The following is a 26,793-nucleotide window of genomic DNA, read 5'->3' on the forward strand; positions in this document are numbered from 1 at the left end:
TAGATAGATAGATAGATAGATAGATAGATAGATAGATAGATAGATAGATAGATAGATAGATAGATAGATAGATAGATAGATAGATATAGATAGATAGATTCAGAATTTTGCAACCCTTTCAGACGTACTGTACTTTTGACTATAAGAAGAGAGAGAACAAAAACAGATTTATTTCACACTGGAACTCTTCAGGCATTGTCTCTTTATTTTGTTTTCCTTCACAACTTGACCTCTTTCTTCTTTTGGTGTGTTTCACAGAGGCTTGTTACCAGAAAGATGGAGAGAGTTTGGAGGGAAGGTGGGGGGCATTGGAGAGAAAGATCAATGGGAGAGATTCAAGGAAAATTAAGATAGTCAAAGAATAGTGGACAATGGAGAGTATGTTGTATTCTTTTATACTATATCTACATGTTGACGGCAAAAGGTTTTCCCAGTTAAAGGTCTCGATCTATAGAGTAGCAGAAACACTCACTTTTGTATAAAAAGGAAAATAAATAGCATGATGGTGGGAGATTTGTGTAGGCCTATATGTGTTAGTGATGTCTTCAGGATTGGGTGTGCAAGCATGTGCGAAGCCCAAAGTATACTTCAGCTGTCCGCGTTCCGCAACGGTCTGCGCACTGTCTGCGTGACGTCATTTTCGTCATCAGAAGGGACCGCAGACGTCCGCGCACACTGTCCATGCACGGCCCAATTTTTGTGACCGGTGCGTGTTGAGTGAGTGTTGAGCGCTTGAAAGCAAAGTCCACTAGATGTGTGATGCGCGCTGAACGCGTCTTTCCACGTTCACGGCTAGGAGTATTATTTCAAAGGCTCGTGCACTCAACTGTGCATGAGCGGAACACGGAAAACGAAGTATACCCGGGGCTTAAGTGAGTGTGTATGTGCGTCTGTGCTTCAGGGGCATTTTAGGCTGAGGTCGAGGTCAAGGGGTCATGAGGCATGAACAGGCCATGGGTCTGTATCACTTATTCACGAACCAGGGCAGTAAACTCTGAAACAAAAATAGATAGAGAAACTATTAGTCGTTTTTGATGAAAAAGGTACATAATGTGGTTAAGTAAAAGCATCATGCCCTTAAGGGCTCCAGACTGTGACTAAAATGGTTGTAAGTGCAATACAAAAATACATAAGAAATTGAAACAATAATTTTAGTCAGTTGTCAGTTTGTGTGCATCCATATGAAGTTTCATCAGATATTGGCGAAATGACCTTATGAAAAAGTTGTTTTTAATGAGTCATTCTAAGCCTTCGAAGCCTTTACTGAGTTCATTGATGTGGGGTTTGACTTTGACTCCCTCACTAAACCTTGAACTATTTTTCGGTTCTGTCTGAACTGGGAACCATTACCTGAAATAAACCCTGCAAAGCCTGACTTATGAAATAATAGTCAGATAAATCTATTTTTATTGTTTATATATTTAAAAAATGGAACAGATTATTAAACATTTGATAAAACATAAAAAAGTTAAATATGTGTTTTTTTGTTAAAAGTATCATATTTGATACAACAGACTATGGCTCATATAGTATAGTATAGTATAGTATAGTATAGTATAGTATAGTATTGTATAGTATAGTATAGTAGGCTATAGTATAGTATTGTATAGTATAGTATAGTATAGTATAGTATAGTATAGTATTGAATAGAATAGAGTCGTAATGAGAAAATGGAGCTTATACTTGACAGGAAAGAAAAAGTCTAAGCGAAAAATATGGAATTTGGTCATTTTAAATCAATGAGATTTTTATAATAGTATAGCAGAATTCTTGCATAAAAGTAATATTTAAATATAACTGTATGACAAAACCTTTGTAGCTATTATTGTGAGGTCAAAACATATAATGCAACTATATAATTATGATTAAGAAAAAAAAAAAAAAAAACATTACTCAAAAGCATGATGTATTATATTTGATTCTCACTTTTTAACAGGATTTAATATATATATAATCAGTTAAACCTAGGTTGCTTTAGTCAAGTAACTGTTTATCTGGAAAATAAAAGTGAATCTTACATTTGCTTTAAATCATTAAAGATTTGACAGAAATTGAACGTGTGTAACATAACTTGAAGGGGGACATTTTTTGAATTACCGAAGGCTTTTACTTGCTAAAAAAAATAATAGAAACTATCAATCAGATAACAGACGCCCCTGGTGTTACGGTAGGCTATATTCCTTTCACCTTACCTTCTGCTCCAATCTTTCCATCTCCATCTTTGTCCGCAGCCTGCAGGAATGCTTTGGTCTCCTTATCGGTCAGGTCTCTCCCGTCTGCAGCGAAACCCTTCAGAACAAACCTGCAGAGAGGAAACAGAGCGAGTCGAACACCTATTAAACCTCTTGTGTGCTCGCCTTTATCCAGAGTTTCAATTACAAATGTTACAGGTTACAAGGAGGGGTGTAGCGCAAATCCCTTGATATGGCCGATAGCTGATGCTTTTGACCATATCTCGTCTGGCTATCGTCAATACACGATCATTGTCCATCGGTGCAACCTGGCACGGCGGTTAATTGGTTACAAGAAAACATGTTTGTTTGTTTTTCGTAGTGTAGAAATAGTGTAAATCTTACTTAAGTTCCTCTTCCTCTATAAAGCCGCTATTGTCGGCGTCCAGGACATGGAAAGCCTTCTTCACCTCATCAGCCGACTTCGCCTTCAGTCCGACAATCTCAAAAAAACTCTTGTGGTCGAATGAGCCGACGGCTGCGAGGAGATCGAAACACAGAGAGAATCACTGATGTTTTGTCTGGAAACTACAAATAATTTGCTCGAAAATGGAAATTATGTCTTCATTTCCTCACCCTCATTTCCCAACTCATATGTCATTCTTTCTTTTGTAAAACATAAATGGTGAATTTTGTGAAGCTGGGACTGTCAAGCTTCGAATATTAAAAAAAAAAAGAAGTTTTGGCCGTTGCAGTTACACGACAGTGTTTTGGGGGACTGAAAACACAAACATTTGAAAACTGGTTATAGAGTGCAAGTGTTTAAAAACAACACCGTTATCGTCTCCTTGTAAACTACAAAAACGTGCATTTGTGAATTAATTGTCTTATATGCATATTGGGCCCACGTGTTCAGTCTTTAGGCACAGAACCGACATCGCCAACTACTGGACTGACATGAATAATACAGCAGCTGTTTATGTGAACAGGCAACGTTTTGACAATGTTGTCGTCTGTAAGCAAAGAACGCAAAGGAAAAACTTTTCGTAATTAAATTTTAGTAGCCTACATCGTTGTCGTGTAACCGAACCCTTAAGTTGTATCCCTTAAAACTTGCCCTGTGCTGTAGCTCTTAAAACTGGGTTTGATGCAGCAGAGTGGCCAACGCTATCTCACGACCAATTCGTACGAATTCGTAAGAGTGAGTAAAAGGTGGCTAATTCATACGGATTTGTACGGTTTGTCTAAACCCCAGTGATGGGTATGTTTAGGGGTGGGGTCAGGGGTAGGTAATTCGACCTTGAATTAGCCACCGCGTAAAATTTGTATTGCTGTGAGATTGGTTGGAGTGGCGTATTTTCCATCAAATTACTTAAAATAACACTACTTTTATGGTGCTAAAGTGTCATTTTGGAGCTCAACAGTCTCAGCCCCAATTCACTTTCATTTTAATAAAAAAAAGTGTCCCTGAAATTTTTACATTTTGTGCTCCACAAAAGAAACCCCCCAAATAATTTGGTTTAGAATGACATCAGTGTGAGTAAATGATAAAAATTCCTTGCATGTTGGCTGATTTACAGCGAATTCTCTGAATCAAGTTTTTCATGACTTTCCCTCTGCAATTATAATTACAGTTATGATTTCTCAATAAAAAAAAAATACAGTTCACAGGGTTTTTGAGATGCAACACCTTTTATCTTGAGTGCTGCAACTCTGTGTTATGCATGAGACATAAAGATGCAAGACAGGATTACAGTGGCCAAAGATGACTGTCTAGTGCATGTTTACATAAAAAAAACTATGGAAAACAATAAGGTGCAATGCAAAAACATGTTCTGTGTGAATGGCCCCTAAGAAATAGGTAATTTTAGAAAATCTGAAGTTATAAAGATAATATTATTATTTGTTTTTCAAATCATATTTTAGAGTAAGAGTACATATATGGATGACAAGGTGGATCATATTCACCTTTAAATGCATCCAGTGCTTTCTTAATGTCATCAGGGTTGAGGATGCTGTTCATCGCCATTTCTACAACTGCAAACAGAGGCAGAGAGAAGAAAAAAACAATGATATACTGTATAGTAGAAAAGCAATACACAGTGAAACAATGCATTAAATATCATGAAGAGAAGAAATCGATAAAAGGCCTTCAAAAAGTCATAAATTATGAACGTGTGTTGAGGGGTGAGAGAATGCCAAACATCTGACGTGTGTGATTCTTTGAAACCACACAACTCAGGTCCAACTCCAGATCAGAGAGGAAAACATCTCGAAGGCTTCTATATTTGCCATCATACACTCTTAAAAATCAAGGTTTCAAAAGAGGTTTTCGCAAAGAAGATCCATTATGTGTTCCATAAAGAACCTTTCAGTGATCAGTTCTTAAAACAACCATTTTGGTTTTAGTGCGAAGAACATTTGAATAATCTAAAGAACCTTTTTGTTCCATGGATGTTAAAGATTCTTAATGGAATTATCGCTGCCAATAAAAAACCTATTTTTAAGAGTGCATCCTGCAAAATGCCTATAGTCATTCAGTGATTCCACACACGATGGCTCCAGTGTTCATTACCATTCTCTTTCTCTATCCATTCATAAAGTATAGGGTAAAAAAAAAGGACGTGAAATTAACATCCGACTGAGATATTATGACTATCAGATATACTTATTTCAAATGGTCATCCAGAGATTGTCTTTGCATCATTAGACTCTAGCTTCAGTCCAAGCCAACAGCTGATACACGGAGATCAAGATCAAAGATGACTTTAGCTGGAAATACATTTTTAATTAGCACACACTCACCAAACGCTTCCTAACTCACAGTTTAGTCTTTGATAAGTGTATAGACTGGACTGCTCAGTTCTTAAGGGTTCTAAAGGGACAGTCACCCAAAAATTTACATTCAGTCATCTCATAACCAATTGTAAATGTGCATATTTAAAGCATGCGAATGGGATTTGAGTGAATAATTCTTAAATTTTTTGTCTGTTCTTCATATAAAACCATTATTTACATGAGGAGACTTAAAATAGGCTACAGTATATAATGCACAAGTCATATGTGGTACTGTTAAGATACTTGTTAGGTGTCATTTTTGAAGTGTGCAACCACTGATCACCATTCACTTTCATTGCATAGAAAAGAGTAATGTGAACCTCCTACTGTTATTTTAGTATCATTGATATATTATTCGATTTTTTGTGCACTGTATTAGATATTAGGAATATTATAATATAATAATTATATTAGATATTCTTTTTATATTTTCTCTTGTCACAATTTGAGTTGAACATTTAGTAATTTTGTTGTTTTTTGTCATTTTAATTAGTATTTTCTTCTATACAGTATTTATTCATTTTTATTCGTAAGTTTTAGTTATTTTAAACAAAAATGAGAAATGTTGCCTTTGCAATTATCTGAAATAAAATAAGTTTAATTTTTGTTTTGTTTTAAGTTTCAACAATATACAGTAATATTGGTTTGGAATGACATGAAAGTGAGTGAATAATGACAAAACTTTCCTTTTTGGATGAACTATCTTTTTAAGAGTGCGTAAGGTGATAATTTCCACACAAGTCATGGTCAGACTGGCGTAAAAGCAGTTTTTAGCAGTCCTCTCAGCTTCTTTCTACTTTACCTCGACCGATTTTTAGTCCTTCACCTGCCATAGTAAAAAAAAAAAAAAACTCCTCATTGTAATTTTCCCCATACCCAGCAGTATGGGTGTGTGCAGGTGTGCAGTGAAAGTACAGATTGTATTTTTTGCTTTCAGCTGGGTCCTCGTTCCATTGATCTGGATCAGTTGGAGGTCAGCTTGGGCAAACACAAGCTTCAGCTCTGCTGACTGGAGTGCAGCGCGACTGCTGACTTCCCTCAATGACGTTTGATACAGCGAGATCTACAGTATCTCTGCTCAATGCATGTGAAGGTCTAATGTGGATGTCAGCTGCTCTGGCAAAGCCAAACATGCTAATACAGCAACCAACAAAACACAGAGATGTTTAATTAGCAAAACATTGAAGACAGGTCAAATAATTGTTGGTAGGGTTAGCTGTTTAATTTGCTGTTTATTCTAAATCACAAGAATATGTTAATTAATGCCTTTCAAATTACATATCACATTATAATACCAAAGCTAAAATAGTCAAATCAAACACTTTCCTTTCTTTGTTTTCAGTTAGCTGACCAGCTTTAGTAAAACTTTTTAGCTTCATCATGAAGGTCTATTATCAGGTGTTGAGGAAGGGGGATCTTGCACAACACAAACCCCTTCCTCTCTTTTCAGACAGCATTATGTCGGCCCAGATCCGGCCCACATCTGGTACGTGTGAAATCCACATGACGCGGGCCAGATCTGTTATATCTGATTTTATATCCTAATTTTCACACTCCTCTCAGAGATGTCATTGGCCCTCTTTGATATCTCTCTTCACCATCAGTCCCTTGATATGCATCTCTCTTTAATGACTCCCTGTTTCCACCCTCATCCACTCATCGTCACTCTCTTCTTAACAATTTAAATCACTCATTCAAAATGTGTATCTCTTTTTGGTCCTCTTAGAGGCTACACGGTAACATGCAAACACATTATTTCAAGCCCTCAAAGCGGCCTGTGCTGTCAGAACAAACTATTTTCTTGCAAGAGAGGATAGATTTTATTATTACAAGCAAAAACATAACTTTCAGTATAAGTGTGTGAATTGGGATGTAGGATATGTCTCAGTAGCATGTATAGCACTAACTCTATATCTGCAAGGGATGGTGCTACAAGCCCAGAAGACGTTTTCTTCCTTGTGTTTTTCATGTCTCACACTGTTTGTTTCCCAGAAGATGCCGTTCTTCTTGTAAGGCTTTCCCATTTACTCCCGACTCAAAGTCTCCAATTTCTCTTCCCGAGGGCTAATTTAATTTCTCTCTCTGTCTCTCTCTCCTTGTGGCTCGGAGAGACCCCGGGGCCCGGGAGAATCATCTCTAATCCTGCAGCATCGCCGGGCGTAACTGTCAACCCTCATGAGCCCCGCTGGCAGCAGGGCCAGGGAATGTCAAGATTGCCAGAGCCGGAGATGAAAGGGAGCTCGGGAGGGAGGAATCGGCAATGACAGCCACGGTTATGTCTGCCATGTGGAGAGCTGCCCTTAATGCCCTGATCTGAAATACATTTGACCTCTGGTCTCAGTCAAAACCTCATAATAGTTGTTTTTAACTCACTGTAGCACTTACTAAAGTATGTCTGCAGGGCAAAGGCAATCCCAGCTAACAGGGAACGTTCCCATAACTTTATAGCCTGGGAAAACCCAGACCACTTCCGGCAAATTTAGATTTGCTCTGCAAGTGGGTCTGGCAAAGAGCCCATTGAAACCCATTTCCAATCCGTCGAAATCGCGGCACCAATCAGAAACGTTGGGGCGGGCTTTACACGATGACGACAGAGCAGAGACAGTGACGCAGATTTTGTATATTACAAAGATGGATGCCGCCGTGGAACATCACAACATCACTCGTTTGAATCAGCTATCGCGTCTGTTTCAAGGGATTTAAAATTGTAATTTTCGTTAACACAAACAGAGAATTGCTGAGAGTCTCGAGATGTTTCTCCGTCGCTCTGCATACGTCATGTCATTCATCGCTCTGATTGGTTTTAGATCTATCCGACATCCGTTGGTGACGCCCCTGTGGAAATTAATTGTCTATGGAGCTTTGCCAGACCAGACCCTAACTCAGTTACAACTGAGAGTGGTCTGGGATTTCCCAGGCTAATAACTTTCACTATCGTTCTTTCAAAGTTATGTAAATGTTAGGACAAAACGTTCTTAGAATAATGTTTATGGAACATTCTTTTAATGTTGTTAACAGTTAATGCTTTCTCGTAATGTTGAGAGAAAACGTTCTTAGAATGACATTCTCTGTAAAAGTCCTTTTAATGTTATTTTATTTGCTGAATGTTGACATAATGTTATCATATAAGTGCAACGCTCATGGAACATCCATGTTTTAGTTTGCACTTGATGAACCTTCTCGTAATGTTGAGAGAAAACGTTCTTAGAACAACATTCTCAGAACATGGACCTTCATGTGATGTACTCAATGAATGTTCTTGTAAATCGCTCTGAAAGTGATTCCAACGATATTGTTTTTCTGTGCCGTTATCGTTATGGTGTGAACTCTGCTATTCTTTAATATTGAGAATGATTTTTAGAACTATATCTTTATAGTTATTGTCCTTGGTGTGAACGGGCCTTACATCTTCTCCAAATAAATAGGGATGGTTTCAGTGCACAAGAACTGGTGACTCCCTGGGCAGTGCGCTGACTACTGAACTGAGGAGCAGATGGAAAAACACCCTAAAGCCTCACTGAAGACACAACGAGAGGAGGAGAAGCAGCGAGTGAGTGAATGAGGAGGGAGAGCTAGAGAGACATCAAAGGCACCGGCTGCATGAGAAAGAGAGGAAAAGACAGTCCGGCGCTAGAGAAGAACGGAGCGTGAAGAGTAGTGAGATGCTTTTCAAACAGTTGAGTTGGTGTTTTATAGAGCCCATCTCGCTCTGACGCACACTGAAGCTGACAATGAGAAATGCCAACAGAGAACAGACCCAACCACATCAGATCAGATCAGACAAGGCCTGCCCATCTGGGCTCAAACCAGCCTGTTGATTAGCTAAAAATACTGGTACACTGAAACCAAACAGATACAAAAATGTAACAACACTATGTCTTTATACAGTATTGTACTGTATTATATATATACACGTTGAAGTCTATAATGTAATTGATAGTATTCAATGAACAATACTGACAAGTAAATGATAAACCAAATTACTGCGCTTCATTTACGGTATTTCTTTGTTTATTGTTGCTGACAGTCTATTTCAGTCATTTTACTTGCAAACACTTGAAGCTATGTTAATTTAATTTAAAAAAACTGAATGCCATAATTTTGATTTCATTGTTTATATTTCTATCATTATTAATTTAATAAAAGAGGGTGTTTAATTTCATATCGGATTTTCAGTGATATTAAGATAATGAAATGTTACTTGGTTTTCACTACTGTAATTTTAGGAAGAGTGTCACAATCTAACTATCTGTCAAGATTATCCAACGCTATCTCACAGTCAATTCGTGCGAATTTGTACGAGTGATTAAAATGTGGCTAATTGTGTGGCTAAACCCATAGACATCATATAGATAGACGCCCTATCGACCGCTACTGCCTACTAGCGCGGTCGAGCCGTGGGGCCGCCATCTTAAACCGGTCACCCGCTCCACTCAGTGTAATCTGTATGGCAGGTGCAATGAGCTGTCAGCGCATTTAATTAATCATATCTCACTGAATACCCAACTGATTTTCACGTGGGTTTGTTTTCTGCAAATGTCATTCATGTAGCTATGATACAGGACACATGGTTCTGCATATTTTAATATTCATAGTAGGCTTAACAGTAATATAATATTCTGATATAAGATATAAAGTGACCAGACGTCCAAAATCAAAATATGTGATGTAGGATATAAGGTATTTTATAAATCACACACCATAAATATGATAAAGAAGCAGAAACAGATAGTTGCAGTAAAGTAAGATATTTTAATAAGTTGAAGAAACAATAATGATTTGTGACACACACACACACACACACACACACACACACACACACACACACACACACACACACACACACACACACACTTACTCTCTCTCACACACACAAACACACACTCGATTTGCGCATCGCCGTCATGTGTGTATTACACAGGTAACGTTATTATATTGCTTTCTGATATCACATGCGCAAACACAAATAACCTACATTTATATATGCTTACTACAGGGCCGTTGAATGCTTGTATCTGATAACCGAGAAGCTCTTGTAATTATTACTTTACCCAACCTCTCCATGCCGAGTGATGCAGTAAACATAGCCTAGCTAACGTTAGCTGGCTACGATTTCAGTACAGTAATATCAAAGATCCTTGCTCCTTCTCAATTATCTGGTAATATTCTATTCACAAAATACAACCAAAAGTACGGTAATGTTAAAATGTACTTGTGAAAAGTAATCCCGGGCCCTATTTGCGCTGGTCCGCCGATTAGAACAGGAAAATGCTCCTCGGTGCTCTGGAATCTACCAGCTGATAAGCAACGAAACTAGGAGTACGACCGGTTTAAGATGGCGGCCGTATTTCTCAGTGCCCAGCGGCCAATAGGGCATCTAGTCTCTATATAATATCTATGGCTAAACCCATGTGATGGGTAGGTTTAGGGGCGGGGTCAGGGGTAGGTCATTCGTACGAATTCATACGAATTTGGCAACTCGTAAAATATGTACAATTTAGCAAAAATCTTACAAATTCGTACGAGTGAGGTCGTATGAATTGGTACGAATTAGCCACCTTGTAAAATTTGTGCGAATTGCCATGAGATTGGGTTGGATTATCAAACTAATACTATATGACTCCTGTTGGTCACAACAAGAACTGCATGATGAACACGTTTTATACTATTCTTTATATAAAAAATAACATTAAAAACATATTCGTATTGTGTGTGAGAGATGTGGATTATAGCTTCTTACAGTAACAACTGTTTTCATTAGTAGGCTAACTAGTGTAGTGTCAAAAATACCAAAATGGCTTAAGCCTTACACTGTTCAAAAGTGTGGGATTGGCAAGATTTTTTTTTAAAAGAAGTCTCTTATGCTCATCGAGGCTGCATTTATTTGATAAAAGGTATTAATATTGTGAACTATTACAAAAAATAAAAAATAAACATTTTCTACTTATATTTATATAGCCTAGGCTATATATAATTATTATTAATTGTTTTATTTATTTTTTTACATCTCATTTATTACTGTGATGTCAAAGCTGAATTTTCAGCATCATTACTCCAGTCTTCAGTGTCACTTGATCCTTTGAAAATAATTTATTTGAAAAAGAAGATTTCTGTTACTTTTGATAGATTTAATGCATCCTTGCTGAATAAAAGTATTAATTTATTTGGCTGGTAGTGAAGCTGTCTAAAACTTTACAGTTCTAGCTGGTTTAATTAAAAGCGTGTTGTATGCTAAAGCAAGTTTCAAGGTAACTCCATCAACACTGCTGCAGACGGGGCCTCATTTATAAAACTGTGCGTAGGATCCTTACTAAAAGTGTACGTACGCCCGAAAGCCAAAAATGGCGTGCGCAAAAAAATATTCAGACTCGTAAAACCGTGCGTACGCCAGAACCTGCGCAGAATTCACTTTATAAATCCCAGTCAGCGGAAGATTGTGCGTACATGCGTCTCCTCCCCGAAATAACCATATATGGACCTTACAACGCCTACTATGCATATCCTCATCTTCATATCATTTGCATATAATTATTCATCCACGTGATAACATGTTTAACGGTAGGCTACAAGACATTAGGAAAATATGAAATACGGATGTGCCGTCACATTACATTAGGCATAATACAAATCATTTAGTAGCCTATCCTTGCCTTGTTTTTGAATAAATACATTAAATAGTGTAAAATACATTTCAGGGAAAGTTTTTCTCAATCTTTTCCACTGACCAAATAGTATTTTTAATTAATCTATAAGTTCGCCTTATAAATTAGCCTATAATGAGGCCAAGGTGTGGATATTTGCTTCAAGTGATACTTGGTGAGTGAACTTATATTTGTATTATCTTTCTGTATATGTATAATTTGATTTCGATTTTCTGTCTAAAAGTGACCAAAATGACATTTAACTCCAACTACATCGGTGTCGCCAAACTGCTCCGTCTCCAAAACGTTCGTACGCATATATGGGTCCGAGTTTGCGTGCAGGAGCGTTAATTTTCCCGTCAAGTTTGTTTTTATAAATCACAACTTATGCGTCGGAAGTGGCGTAGGCCTACGCCTCTTTCGGGGCCTGATTTGTGCATACGCAACGGTTATAGGATGAGGTAATAATGTAATCAGTCAGGCTCACTGAATAAAATAGAAGCTAAAATACAACAAACTGATGGAACATTCTAAATTCTCTTTCACTCAGACATTCACACGCAACGCAGGCAAAACATGACAAAGAGCGACTGGTTCATAACCGGATGCCTCAGGCAGCTTTGTAATGGGAATAGCCTACAGTATTCAGTGACAGAAACAGTCGCACACACACAAACGCTTTTTATTCATACTGTCTCAGAGATCAAGAGATAATAAGAAACATAAAAGAACAATCATGAAGGAAAAAGGAGAAAGCACAAGCATCAACAACAAATAGCAGTGAAAATGTTGCTGGAAGTAAACACACATTTTGTAAAGAAGTTGGCAAGGTCAAGTTTGAGGACCTTCACAAACAAGCGCGAAGGTCAGCAGCAGTCTTCTCTCTTAGAGGCGATTCTCTCTATCTTTCTTTTCAAATTGATCGGTTGTGGGTTTTTTAAGTGCACATACTTCACAATAGGCTACTTCATGAATTTTTCATGTATATCTACTTTGGGAGAGTCAAGGTTTTCGGAGCAGACCGTGAATTACATGGTGCAAACATAAAACACAATTATGGAGGCAGACGTAAACGTGTAACATAAATCACACTCATTTAAAAACACTACAATTCTATAAAAAAAAATAAAAATGAAAACAGCGATAAGAATAATTGTTTAACCAAAATAATTATATATCCAATTAAATTAAAATAGTTTAGTTTCATTTAATTTAAAAACTTTTAATGATTAATTAAAATATATAGGCTAAGGTTTAGTGCAGAGTTCTGGGAACAGTTTTCAGAGACAACTCAAATGAATAATAATTTACAGACGGATTAATTCGTTCCAATTCAAAGAATAAATCAGTTTGTTAAAACTTTCCAATACTGATTATGTGGCTTAATCAGTAGTTTTCTATAAATTATTTATTTAACATCTAGGGCTGTTTTTTATTTTTATATATTAAACTATCTATTGTTCAAAATAACGTTGCAAGCACTCAATAGTCCATGTAATGCAGCATAGACGCCACTGCAGCATCTGCAACAAGAACATCTACAAAGCAAACTCTTCTGAAATTATGTTAAAAGCAACACCATGTTGCTTTATTTCATTATCATACCTGTGCCAAAAAAAAAAAAAAAATTCTGCAAAGAAGCAAGGCAACATCTACACTATTAATACTGCAAAACAACATAGAATAGTGCACAATATGCAAATCGGGACGCATGCTGTACTAGCATGGCTGTGATGGCTGCAACCACATCAACAGCACGTTTTCTTTTGTGATGCGGCTCAAATAAAAAAGCAAGACGAATAAGAACACGTAGAACGAGTAAAAATTCTTGTTCACAAGATAAGAGAAAAGATGCAGTGCTTTAGGCTCTCGTGTTGAAGAGGGCCAACATGCTTCATCTAACAATACAGCTCTCTCCGTCTAAAGCCTTGCACGCACAAGATGAAGACCATGAATAAGAAATTAGGATAGACACATATTCTGCTTGGCCCAGAAGGAGAGTTTTATATTACGGCATGCTCAGTGATCCATGAACTTAATAAAACACAGCCGCGTGTGAGCAAATACAAAAGCCACAGCAATCCATTAGAGAAAACAGCAGTGTGAGTCTATTGACGCTCTGAATGGAGAGATGGAAACAATTTATTTGTAGCCGAGGGTAAATCTGAGGAAGGACACCAGTGAAAGCGGGTAAAAAGCTGGCTTTTTAGGGTCCATCAAGAGTTCTGACTTTACTCTAAAACCATAATCCGTTTAACCTTCTGTTTGGAGCATACGAAACACATTACTACAATAACAACAACAACATAAATAAATAAATAACACTCACTGTAGACACATATTTATTCTTGTTGTTTTTAAATGTGCTATATAAAGGTTGACTTGACATATAGACAGACAAATTATCTGAATAATTTTTAATGAGTCTCTTTAATACTGTGTTACATGATCCTTCAGAAATCATTCCAATATGTCGATTTGATGCTCTGTATATCAATATTGAAAACAGTTGTGCTGCTTAATATATATTTTTAGAAACCGTGATGTATTTTTTTTCCAAGATTCTTTGATAAATAGAAAGGTAAAAAATAACAGCATTATTTTGAAACTGAATTTTTTTTTTGTAATATTATAAATGTATTTACTGTCACTTTTAATCAATTTAAAGGATAATTCCGGTATTTAACACCTTGAGTCTATATTGTAGTTTGTTTTGGATGAACAAGAGTGGTGGACAAATTTTTTTTGACAATGGTTCCTCTCTCGAGTTTTTGACTATAATAGAATTGGCCATGGACCCATTTAACATTGGAGTCAATGCATGTCCAAAAATGTCATTAAAACAGCCAATAATGTTCGTTTACAAAACTGTTAAACTCACCGAGTGGTTAGTGGTGTTCGTTGATGATTATAAACAATATATCGTCGCAATATATGATTCCAATCCGTTTATTTTGCTATAGTGGAACTATTTTTTCACAACCGTGTAACTTCCGCTCAATATTTGAATCTGAAGCGTTAGCACACTCCCGACCACTTGATGGCGATAACCGATGTTTATGTCTCGCGGGACACTCACGGTCACAGTCGAGTTCAACTTCATATTGCACTGGTCAGTGGTCACGTCTTTCAATATTTTCAAGGTTTTGTTTGTTTATTTCGCTTACTCTCCCGGAGCACAGTTGCTCTGCTCGCTAGCCTTATGAGAAACGGAAGCGAGCAAAAAGACTACATCGACCAAATGTAAACAGCCCCCTTTCCGTTACCGGTAGCGCATTTATATTAACGAGCACTCAGTCCTTCAACAGAATTCAATGGGATTTTACAAAATGACGAATAAAACACGACAGAAACTGTATTTCGCAACACTTTTTGTTTCTGGAACATCAACTAACATCACTAATCACTCGGTGAGTTGCACAGTTTTGAAAACTAATGTTAAAGGTTGTTTTAATTACATTTTCGGACATGCCCATTGACTCCAATGTTAAATGGGTCCATGGCCAATTATTTTATAGTCAAAAACTCGAGAGAGGAACCATTGTCAAAAAAATGTTGTCCACCACTCTTGTTCATCCAAAACAAACTACAATATAGGTGTTAAATACCGGAATTATCCTTTAATAATGCATCCTTGCTAAATAAAAGTAATAATTTCTTTTGGGGAAAACATTCTTACTGACCCCAACAGCAGTGTATTTACAAAATCACACACACACACACACACACACACACACACACACACACACACACACACACACACACACACACACACACACACATACACACACACACACACACACACACACACACACACACACACACACACACACACACCCATTCAAATAATGAACTACGACTTAAATGCTTTCAGAGGAATTCACTCAAAACAAATGTGCACTACAGTAAATAAAAATAAATTACTGGGTCCCAGGTGAATAAAACACACACACAAACTCTATCACGAACAGTTATTATGAAATATTGAAAACCTCTAATGGTTTAGTTAATCATTTGCTCCTCAGAGAAGAACCGATGGAAATAAGCCAAAACCAGATTGATTTAAAAGTCTGCATTCAGGGAGTAGAAACAAAATTCACGACAGAAAAAGAGAGACCATCCGAAACTCATTTCTCTTCTCATCAGCTGATAGCCATAAGAAAAGCCAGTCAAGCTACCTGAGAAAGATGATGGAATGATCATCTAGAGAAACGTTGGTGTTTGCCGAGACCTTTGGAAGACTAAATACATAAAGCTGTTGGGTTTAGTCACATTTTGCTCCTCTCACTGGCGAAGAATAGGACAAAGAGGTAAAGTGAAGTCGACAGAGTGAATCAGGTTCATCAGTACTATCCATCATTGCCTGTGGTGTGCACTGAATCCCAAATACGTCCCCTTCCCTCCCACAATGTGTACACAGAGCTGTGGCGTGTTAACTGCTAGCCTACAGCTTAGCAGCATGATCAATTCAACTTTTCTTTTACTATGTAATGTACTACAGCACAGTGCTGTTATTTAATGCAATATGCATCGTATTTTCAGGTAGTGGATATCAAACTAAGGCTCAAGCTCCACTCTGTAACCACAAACTGTAACGGCAACATAACTAATACTTTAATGATCTTCCTCAAAACAAGTAGGCAATTAGATTTAATTAACCTTTTTCACTCCCAATCCAGTTCCACACAAAGCATATTGGGAGCTAGAAACCTACTGACTTTCAACAACAAAAATGATTAATGAAGTCCCAAAACAAATTGATTAAATTAACTTCCATTGTACAAAATGAAATGGACTAAACATGAAATTAAGTTATGACAAAATGTTAAATAATTGTGATGCAGTAGCTCATTTTAATTAAAAGTTAACTCTCGCCAAAATTGATCCCTTTTGTTAATCTACCCGATTCAAACTTTCGCGTAAAAGCATATTTAGAATGGAAATTCCACTTTTAAGTTTGACCGTATTTTTGAATGGGAGTGCATGTGGCACTGCAATGAGAGCATCAACATTTTTAAAACACTAAGAAGGCTCGACACAACATAAAACTGTGCTCAAAGTATCACCAGGGGCTCTACACATGAACTCGAGCATTGACAATATTGTTTGTGTACAGTGTTTACTAAAAAAAGGTTTGGTATGACTCACTTTATCAGTTAGTGTTTCTGGTGGCTGAATTTTGTCAGTCAAAAGTAGTCGATCTCCGAATGCAACGTAACATGAGGAGAGTAAAGATGGAAAGTTCTTAAAGCTTGTTTCCATATAAATTGATATGAGCTAAGTGTCTAAGTTATCTTGCTTTTCATTGGAATTACAAGTTCATGACATTTCCTCATAGAGTCAGTTCATTCGGAGATCGACTACTTTTGACTGACAAAATGCCGGTGGACGGAAACACAGTGAGTTGTTCAAAATCTTTCTTTTTAGTAAACTTTGTGTACACAAACAATATAGTCAATGCTCAAGTTCATGTGTAGAGCCCCTGGTGATACTTCAAGCACAGTTTAATGTTGTGTCGAGCCTTCTTAGTGTTTTAGAAATAGCGATTTTGATTTTGCTCTCATTGTAGTGCCCCATACACTCCCATTCAAAAGGCATTTTGACCGGAAACTGGAGTTTCCATTCTAATTATGCTTTTACACGAAAGTTTGACTCGGGTAGATTAACAAAAATAGCCTAGGATCAATTTTGGCGACAGTTACCCTTTAAGTAAATTAAACAAGCAACAGAAATATTTTATTTATTTATTTTTTATTGGGGCTTTTTTATATTATTAACAATAAAATGTAGCTATATTAATACATTATTAGTATATTAAAGTATTCTAACTTTAATTGAAAAGCTAAAGATCATTCTGTACAATCAAGACAATGTCTTTAAAAAATATACATATCAATAACTAGTTCTTTTTTATCATTTTATTATACAGTTCTTGAAATTTCTGGAATCACAAAATGAATTGTGTTTGATTATTATGAACACTTTCCGTTTCTGGAAGTTACGTTCATCTTCATTATAGCAGTGAATATTAGATCAGCTAAAGAACGAGACACCTCAGCATTTATATTACAAATGTCAAAATGTTTCTTCTGAAATCTGAATACAGATTTATGATTTGTAAGGCATGTGCATTCAACTTCATTTGTCATGTACAGTTATTCACTGTGGTGATGTAATTATGTTGTGTTATATAATACTGTTTTTATTCATACAGTAACTGTTAATGACTCAACAGTGTTCTGATTAACACCATGTTTTTTGAAGCAGTAAATATAAAGACTTAAATGTACGTTAAATTAATAATTAGCTCAACAATGTATACAAATGAGACTTATTCGCAAATTGCCATGCTAGTAAAAAGCCATTGAATCTGAGCTGACAGGCTTTTTAGTGGTTTTCAAAATCTGAAAAGAGTCTGAAGTGGAAGTTGGTAAAAAAAAAAGACATCAGGAAATATACACGCTTCACAAAATATTAATAGAGCTGGTGCTTCTGACTGCGTATGAATTTAAAGATACAAAGCTTTGTTTTCAAGCATTTACTGTCGCTCCGAACAAGATGATGCATGCATGGTAAACCTTGTTAATATGCAATTTAGTAATGGGGATTACATGTATTGTAATATTTGATGTATATTCGAATACATTTCTGTTAATAATCCCAGATATATCTTTATGCTTAATAAACAGTGCAGTAGACACACCCATCTTAAATATATCTATCGCTTATCCGGCCCGAAAAGACCATAAACATTACAGATAACATTCAAAGTATCAATTAATGTATACATTTATCTTAAAAACTATTCAAGTGCGACTGATACGGTACAAATCAGGTGATTTTAGGTCAATGTGTTGGCTGTAACTGTAAGTCAATGATGCCTGCAGTTTATAACGCAATGTGCAACCCAGTCGTTTATATAGATCAGTGGTTGAGAATCTTTTCTAAATAAAAGTGTGAAAAGGCAACATTTTTGATTTCATGATGATCATTGACCTCAACATGACATATTTTTGCCATATATACATGACTGTTAAGTAAAGACTGCAATTTTAATCACAATGAACATACAAGTCACATGAACCACTTTTATGACAATTCAATGGTGATTTTTTTTTTTTGGACAGCCCAAAACCCCTTTCGTTTTCACTGTACAGATAAAGACCCGCATGAACATTCACTTAAATTACTATTTTTCTGTTCCACTGAGGATAACAAAACAACATGGGTTTGGAATGAAATTGAAGCATATTAACTATTTCTTTAAGTTAAGTCATACATTTATTGTATTTAAGATACAATAATGCACCAATGTTTTCAGCTGAATTGCCAAACTATGAATCGTCTGTATGAATATGACTGGACTTAATCTAATCTAGATTTGTTTCAGAGTAGAGTAGTTTGCAAGCAGACTCCCTTTCATGGTGTTCAAACAAAATTCTCTTTTAAACATCAGTTGTGCGCCGGGTCGTAAACTTGTGCTGTTGTGGAGAAACCGCATTGCGGTTGGGAGTCCAATTCTGCTCAAGGTGAGAAATCTCACGAGCTGGGAATGTCAGATCGTCATTATCGTCAATTACATGGGCTATGGGCACAGAACCCACAGAGAACTCTCTCTCTCTCTCTGTGTGTGTGTGTGTGTGTGTGTGTGTGTGTGTGTGTGTGTGTGTGTGTGTGTGTGTGTGTGTGTGTGTGTGTGTGTGTGTGTGTGTGTGTGTGTGTGTGTGTGTGTGTGTTAATGATGGATAATTATCCAAACCGCACTAGACTCGGGGGAAAGAGGCATTTGATTTTTAAACTCTTCAGTGCTTGTCCTCTTTCTCACTCTGTCTCTATCATCGGTTTTAATGGATCAATACTGCAGAAAGTTAAAAAGTGTCTCTTTCTATTCCCCTTCCTTTTTTCTCTATAGTACATGGCCTCGAAAAGTACTAAGTCACTCTTTTTGCCTTTTCACACTTGGATTTGTTAAACCAAGGCCATTCACATAGACGTGCTCTATTGAAACATATAGCATTTTAAAATATTATCCTTCCCTCAGACATGTATATTTGCTAACCCTTTTTCCAAATTACGACTAAGAAAAGGGTTAAAACAGGCCTTTAATTAGAGTTTAAAGTGATATTAGGTTGTTGTAGGATGAAAAGTCCAATAAAACGGCAGATAGAACGGCTTAGTTGTCTTTCCTATTAAAACAGGAAGTGTGGGAGGGAAAGTGCAGTTTTGGTTAGTTTTCCTAGAAATGAAAGACTGTAAAACTTCTTGGCATTTTTGTTATTTACATTTTTGGGTGACCTATTCTTTTTGTGTTTCCAATTACTTTTTAGGGTCCCTAATAAACGTAACTTTTGCAACTCCTGTATTGAGTGTTGTGCTGACGTTGCATTAACATTAGAGACAAGCTCATTGATCCGTGCCACAGTGTTCCGAACTGCTCCGGTTTATCTACTCGGGAATAAAAAGCACAGCTTGAATCAGGTGTGTGACCATGTGCACAAGGCGTTCTGTCCTTGTCAGACAGATTGAGGATCTCTTACGGGACTGCAAGAGGTCTAGAAAGCCTTCTGCTAAACCAGGACAAGCAAACCCAAAACTCATTCAGTTGCTGGTAAACTGAGTTTTTGTTAGCATGTGTGTGAGATCATAAATGGACCATCTGGTGTTATGCTTTTTTGCTGTAGATGCACATGTGAGAGTGTATTTTGTCTAACACTGAAGTCATTTTACAAGATTTATAGATTTTTATTTATTTTGTAAAAGGAGCATTATGTGCTACACAGTAAATTATACGTAATACTGTATGTTTCAGTCCTGAAAACTTTCTAATCAGTCCAAAAAGACTAAATTCTAAAATTGTTGGATCGCTGACATGAGAAATTTCAATATTTTAGGTAAAAAACAGCTGAGATGTCCACGCTAAACACCATGTTGCTAGTTGCTACGGTGCATAAAACAACATTCACAGAAAAAAATCTTTAAAAATCTTTAATAAGACTCAACAACAAAATGAATTGTTTTACAGAGAGCACTTTGACAGTCTTTTCAACCCTTTTAATCAAGATTTTTCAAGATTTTTAACTAAAATATATTAAAACATATATATTTTTAGATATATTTATTGATTTATAGGTATTTACAATATCACAAATACTTGTCAATACCAATGATGTTATTTATATAGTAAAACATTTTCAAATTATAGGACAATATATAAATATAATAATAATAATAATAATAATAAACGTTCTACTGGACCCATAACAATCAACAGTTGTGTAGTCAACTGCCATCATTTTAAATGTTTAAATGTGTCATGCATTTTAAAACTATATATATTTAATGTATTTTTTATTAGAAAAAATATTTAAATTCACAATAACTTTTAACATTTAGGATAGCAAGATAAACTGAGTTGAATCAGAGAGTAATTTTTCCATATTGCTGCTACTGCAGAGCACATGTTTAAAAAACAGACAGATATTCTCTCATCAATTATGGATGGAGGGAGGAGACGAGGTGCCATGAAAAAAAGGCATGTGGGTTACTCGGGACGGCAAAATAAGGAAACAATAAAATGCCTGTAATTCATGCACAGAATGAAACATCGCTGAGCAGGAGGTCGATGGAGCGTGAGCACATCCAACAAAACTAAATTATTTGAGTATAGGGGGAAAAGCATTCGAAATACTGAACTGTTGGAGGACAAAGAGGTCGTCATCTTTGGCAATTCATAAATACTTTTGTGCGGGTTTTACAACCACCTGCCTCTGGGGCGAAGCAACATTAGAATAGTAGTAAAGTAAAACACCCTGGGCCGTGACAGTGAGCAATTACTCCTTTGAGTAGGACAAAGAATTTGTGTGTGTGTGTGTGTGTGTGTGTGTGTGTGTGTGTGTGTGTGTGTGTGTGTGTGTGTGTGTGTGTGTGTGTGTGTGTGTGTGTGTGTGTGTGTGTGTGTGTGTGTGTGTGTGTGTGTGTGTGTGTGTGTGTGTGTGTGTGTGTGTGTGTGTGTGTGTGTGTTTTTAGAGATAAGGGCTCAAGAGGAGAACATACCTTCCAGCGAAGGAAACTGAGAGGGGAAAGAGAAATAGGTTGTAGCGCATTTCTGGTAGGAAGATAAGAGAGACGAATTAGCTTTAGGCTATAAAGTGGCCTACCAAGGAGGTTTATGATACCTGGATAAACATATCCATTGAGATTTCCATTCATTTATGGCAGTTGCTTGGCTAGTGCAGTGCATCAGTTTGCATGAGACCACAGAACATTTTGGGCCAATCATCTGAGCCATAAATGCCATCATCCTAGAACCGTGTGTACTAGATGATGCAAGGGTGTAGAGTTACATTCAAGCTATAAAAGGCATGAAGAATTATTTTTTCAAAGAAAAAACTTTAAAATATATAATTTTGGTGATCAAAGATGAGTTTTAAGGGATAAAATTATTGACTTCAGGGGGACTTTAACTGGGATGAAAGATATAGAATGCACTGAATGTTATCTTGCTTATTGCGCCCTAAGAGCATAACCTAAATCCTCATGTCGTTTACCATGGAACTGAAAGAGAGCTGTAGTTTCCACCACAAAAGTTGCAATGCTGTTTTCGAATGTTCATTGGAACTAGGTTTCAGGAAACGGCAAATCCTTGAACTATGTTAGTAACAATGGAACCTGCAACCATAGTTGACTAAGAATGCTTTTGGGAAACACACCCCTGATTGGTTGATGGCACCACAGGGATGTTTCCAGTCTCAAACCTTTACTTGTGACTATCCTAAACTGTGAAGGCAGCAGATAGAGAAAATTATTAGTCCGTTTCACACATTTAAAAGCCTTAATGGCTAAAATATATTTGTGATTTATATGTTGTTTACGGGGGAAAAACAACAACTTGTGTGTGTGTGTGTGTGTGTGTGTGTGTGTGTGTGTGTGTGTGTGTGTGTGTGTGTGTGTGTGTGTGTGTGTGTGTGTGTGTGTGTGTGTGTGTGTGTGTGTAGATACATGTGCTCAATGCGCCAACAGAAGTGATAGCTTTACCAGTTTCCTTCTTCACATGCTCAGTCTTGCATGAGTCTCATTGCATGCTGCAGGAGTCCCACAATGCATCACTACCTCAGGGCAATATGCTCCTCCAACTAGCTCACACATCCCATCCCATCCCTTCCCGTCTGCCATTCACACACACTCCATTTATGATTTCATCTGTCCATTTATGAAGAACTCCTTTTCACAACATAACCAAAATTTCCCTCCACCATAGTCCAATCTCAAATGGACGATTATGACAACAATTTTAACAACTTTACAGCTGTAGCGTAAAATTCTATATTTTCTGCAGTCCAAAAACTAAATGTCTCTACTGTTCATTTCTACAAACTGAGGGACAATATATATATATATATATATTCTATTCATTTAAGTATTACTGTAATATCAAAATATTCTTGTAAATGAAAGCTGTAGCTTAAGTTCTGCCAGGAAGACTTAATTACTACGTCACTGTTATTACCTTCATTTCTCTCCAATCACGTCTTTATACTTTCTGTATAAAAGATCGGTACTTACACATGTTTAACTTCGCAGATGCCGACGCGACAACAACCTCCACCCTCCCCACACCACCAGGATGGTCCTGTCCATACCTCCAAGGGAGGTCGGCTGCACCCCTGCCTTCGTCTTCAGGCAGGAGATGCAGATCCGCTACCCTCGGATTACGAACTATGGACAGGGCCTACGCCAAAGAACTTTATAAATAATGCTTGCTGGGCTGTCGATAAATATGCTTCATTACATCATTTTATCTCCCGAGTCTTTCTGGTAGAACTGGTAACCTGGGGAGCTTTAAAATATCAGACTTCCACTCACACAGGCACTCTTCTGTGACACTGACCTTTGAGCTGCTGCATGCAGAAGTTCAAAACTAGAACTAGACCTGGTGCATTGAAGATCGCGCTTCAAAAACGCGTTTGTAATAGCTGGCTATCATCTTGTGTGTGTGTGTGCATATGTGTTTGAGTTGAAAGATCAATAATTTGACCTTTGGTGATATTATAGGTGGCATTAAGTGGGTCAAAAACACTTCAAGTTGAGGAGCAGCGCCTTGCAGCACACATACAGAGAGTTCAAAAATATTTGGACACTTAAGACACATTTAAAAATGTCCGAATTAGGGATGCACTAAAATGTACATTTTTATAAGCTGTTAATTATTTTCATGTTATGGTCGATAACTTATAAATGGCCAACATGAAAATTCTATACACTGTAAAAAAAGAAAAAAAGCTCAACTCATATTTTGCATCACTAGGATATTAAATATTGAAAATTAAATCAGAAAAAAATACTGCCAACTTCATCTATTTTTAAACAACTGGTGATTTTAGTGGATTAAGCGTAAAGTTGCAAAGTGAATACATAGATACAGACGTTGAAAGTGTGTGAGAGCGACGCAGGTAAGGATAGAGATTTCAGCATCAAAACAGACATAAGAGGCGTATTTGTCTTAAAGAACCCTTTAATCTTCTGATAAAAGCTTCATTCAAGGCCTCAAATACACCTAAACACCAACACTGTTCAGTCACTTCAACTCACACTGACAATCACAGTCACACTATTCCATTAGCCGAAGAGAAAAACAGAGGCAGCTGAAGTAATGAATATAGGCAGTCTTGAGGACCGCAGAGGAGAAGTGAAGAAAAGAGCACGAGCAGATGAAAAGGAAAAAGAAAAGGGACAGATTAATGAAGAAAGGCAGTGAGGTCTGGAAGAACGGAGGAGAGGAAAAGGACTAAAAGTTCTCTAGCCTGCCTGGCGTGAAGGCAAGCAGCAGGCCGGAATAAACTGATATGAGACCAGACACCAGGGACAGGTTGTGGCTCGCCGCCAGAGTGCATGCTGGGAAATTTTAGTGTTTTAGTGTTCCGTCACTGCATGGCCTCAGTTCTCCGAGATGTGCTACGCTGTCATATCTAGCAATGTAAAGGGGATATCAGAAATATTTTACAAAAGTGATAGATGATCAATTATAACATTTATATAATATAAGACTTTTACAGTAGTAACAAAAACTGTAGGAATAATGCAGAAACTTATATAGTGACATAAGATGCGGATAATCACATTCATAAAAGGAAAAAAGCAATAAACAACAAAATTAACTAATTTAATTACAAACTAGGAAGTTAAGAGGAACATGCAAACATAAATTTGCCGCTAATGAGTTTGTAGCAGCTGCCGTGGCCGTCACTTTTGTATACAGCCATAATATCAGTACAAAGATTTAATGGTGGAGAAAATGATCTTCAATTTACAGCATGACTCCCGTGCAGATGTTTAATGATGACTTGATTGAAGTGACTCTCAGAAAACAGGCTCTGGCTGTTGGCGGACAGTTTGTGACAAATGTCAATTCCTTGCAAAACAGATTCTGGGTTTGCTGCCAAAGTCATTACGGGATCCTTCAGGCTTTTGGTTTACAGTGCTTTCTGAAACATCAGATTCATTTACATTTTTACAGAACGGGTTCATGTGTCCACTTGTATCTATTGACTTTGACACTTTGGCATTTTATTGAGAACAGGAGACACTGCTGAGGTTATTTAGTTATCTGTGCTGGCAAAGAAACTCATATCTTTTAATTACAGCATATAATTGGCCACAGAAGACTTTACTAAAGCTTTCTGCTCGTTAACAGGGAGTGTTTCTTGTGTTTCTTTCAGCACTTGAGATCGATACATGTACACACAAAACTCTCATTATTAAAAGCATGATGGAAGTGTTGCCCTCGACAGCGGCACATGATTGCTGCAAACAACCAATAGCCCATTTCACACATACAGTCTCTACTGGTAAATGACGGTAACAGATTATGTGTGAACAGGACCTTTTCAAAAATACCGGTAAATTGGTTCCGGCAATTTACCAGTAAGGGAAGTTGTAACATTACCAGTAAATTACTGGTAATGTGCTCTGTGTGAACGCGGAAAGAAGATTACAGTGTGAAGTCAATGACGTAAGAAGTCTGCTTAGTCTAATCACGTGATTACTCCGCACTGTTTTCGTTTTTCTATCGTTTTTCTATTTAAAATATGCGCTATATGATCATCTTTGACCGTTGCGCCACGTCACGCAGATTTTTCAATGTGTCGCGCTCGAGACCCAGCCTTCTTTTCCAATCAGCGCTGCGGCTCTGCATTTCCGATGACTGACATCACAGAATTTACCGGTATTTTGCTGCTGATGTGTGAATGGTCTCTTACCGGTAAAATGCCAGAACTCCGATGCTTGTGTTGTGTGAATCGCATATTTGTGTATTTACCGGTTCTGGTAATTTACCTGGATTGCTGTGTGAAAGGGGCTATTGACTGTTAGAACCGGGGTAAAATAGGATAAAGTAAAACTTTAAACTTTATAGGACATTTTTTAAAGAAAAACATACTTTTTATGTATTTTTTCTTTTCAGTTTTCTGCCGCCAATGATTGGAACGAACTCCAAAAAACTTTAAGGCTTGAATCTATTGTTCCGTTATCCACTTTCAAACGATTGATAATTAACCTACTGTCACACCATTGTTCATGTTAGCATTATCATTTTCCTCCTGTGTAAACTAGAGCAATTATTATTTATCATTTTCTCTCTCTGTACTGTTACTTGTTAATAATGCAAACTGCACTTTACTTTCATATAGTTTATTTACCTAGTACGTTCTTAAGCACTGATTCCTAGGAATTGTCTAGTTATTGTATTTTGATTTATTTTTGCTTCGACTGAACACCTGTTTGTAACCTGTACTACATTGTCTTGTCTTTTATGTGTAACTTATTGTTGTCTGCACTATGACGCTTTATCTTGGCCAGGTCGCCGTTTTTAATGAGAATGAGTCCTCTATGTGCCTACCTGGTTAAATAAAAAAATAAAATAAAAAATGTATGTTAATAGGATAATTTAGTTATTCTTTCTTCATTTAAATCAAAGAACATTGAGTTTCAAACAATAATAGACCCCACTCACTCACTGATCGAACAAAAACAGATTTCTCCAAAGAAAGTCACACAGTTTTGGAACAACATGAGAGTGAATAAATGACAAAAGTTTCATTTTTGGGTGAACTTTTCCTTTAACTACTGTACCACACCAACCGTGAATG

At 37.0% G+C, this 26,793-nt stretch overlaps 1 protein-coding gene and 1 long non-coding RNA gene across 3 annotated transcripts in view; one reads left to right on the forward strand and one right to left on the reverse strand.

Annotated features, from left to right (window-relative positions):
* The window catches only part of LOC307004141, a 107,898-nt gene that overhangs the window by 21,155 nt on the left and 59,950 nt on the right, over positions 1-26,793 (forward strand). The window lies entirely within an intron of this gene.
* The window catches only part of pvalb6 (parvalbumin 6), a 39,136-nt gene continuing 12,462 nt past the window's right edge, over positions 120-26,793 (reverse strand). For both annotated transcript variants that reach the window (XM_079623095.1, XM_079623096.1), the window contains 4 exons: positions 4,140-4,208; positions 2,577-2,709; positions 2,193-2,302; positions 120-994 (listed from right to left, as the gene is read on the reverse strand). In XM_079623095.1, the coding sequence (XP_079479221.1) occupies positions 969-994; positions 2,193-2,302; positions 2,577-2,709; positions 4,140-4,200 (330 nt within the window). In that variant the 5' untranslated portion in view covers positions 4,201-4,208 and the 3' untranslated portion in view covers positions 120-968. The remainder of the gene's footprint in view (positions 995-2,192; positions 2,303-2,576; positions 2,710-4,139; positions 4,209-26,793) is intronic.

Source organism: Phoxinus phoxinus (genome assembly GCF_949152265.1).
Source record: "Phoxinus phoxinus genome assembly, chromosome: 1".
Classification (NCBI taxonomy): Eukaryota; Metazoa; Chordata; class Actinopteri; order Cypriniformes; family Leuciscidae; genus Phoxinus; species Phoxinus phoxinus.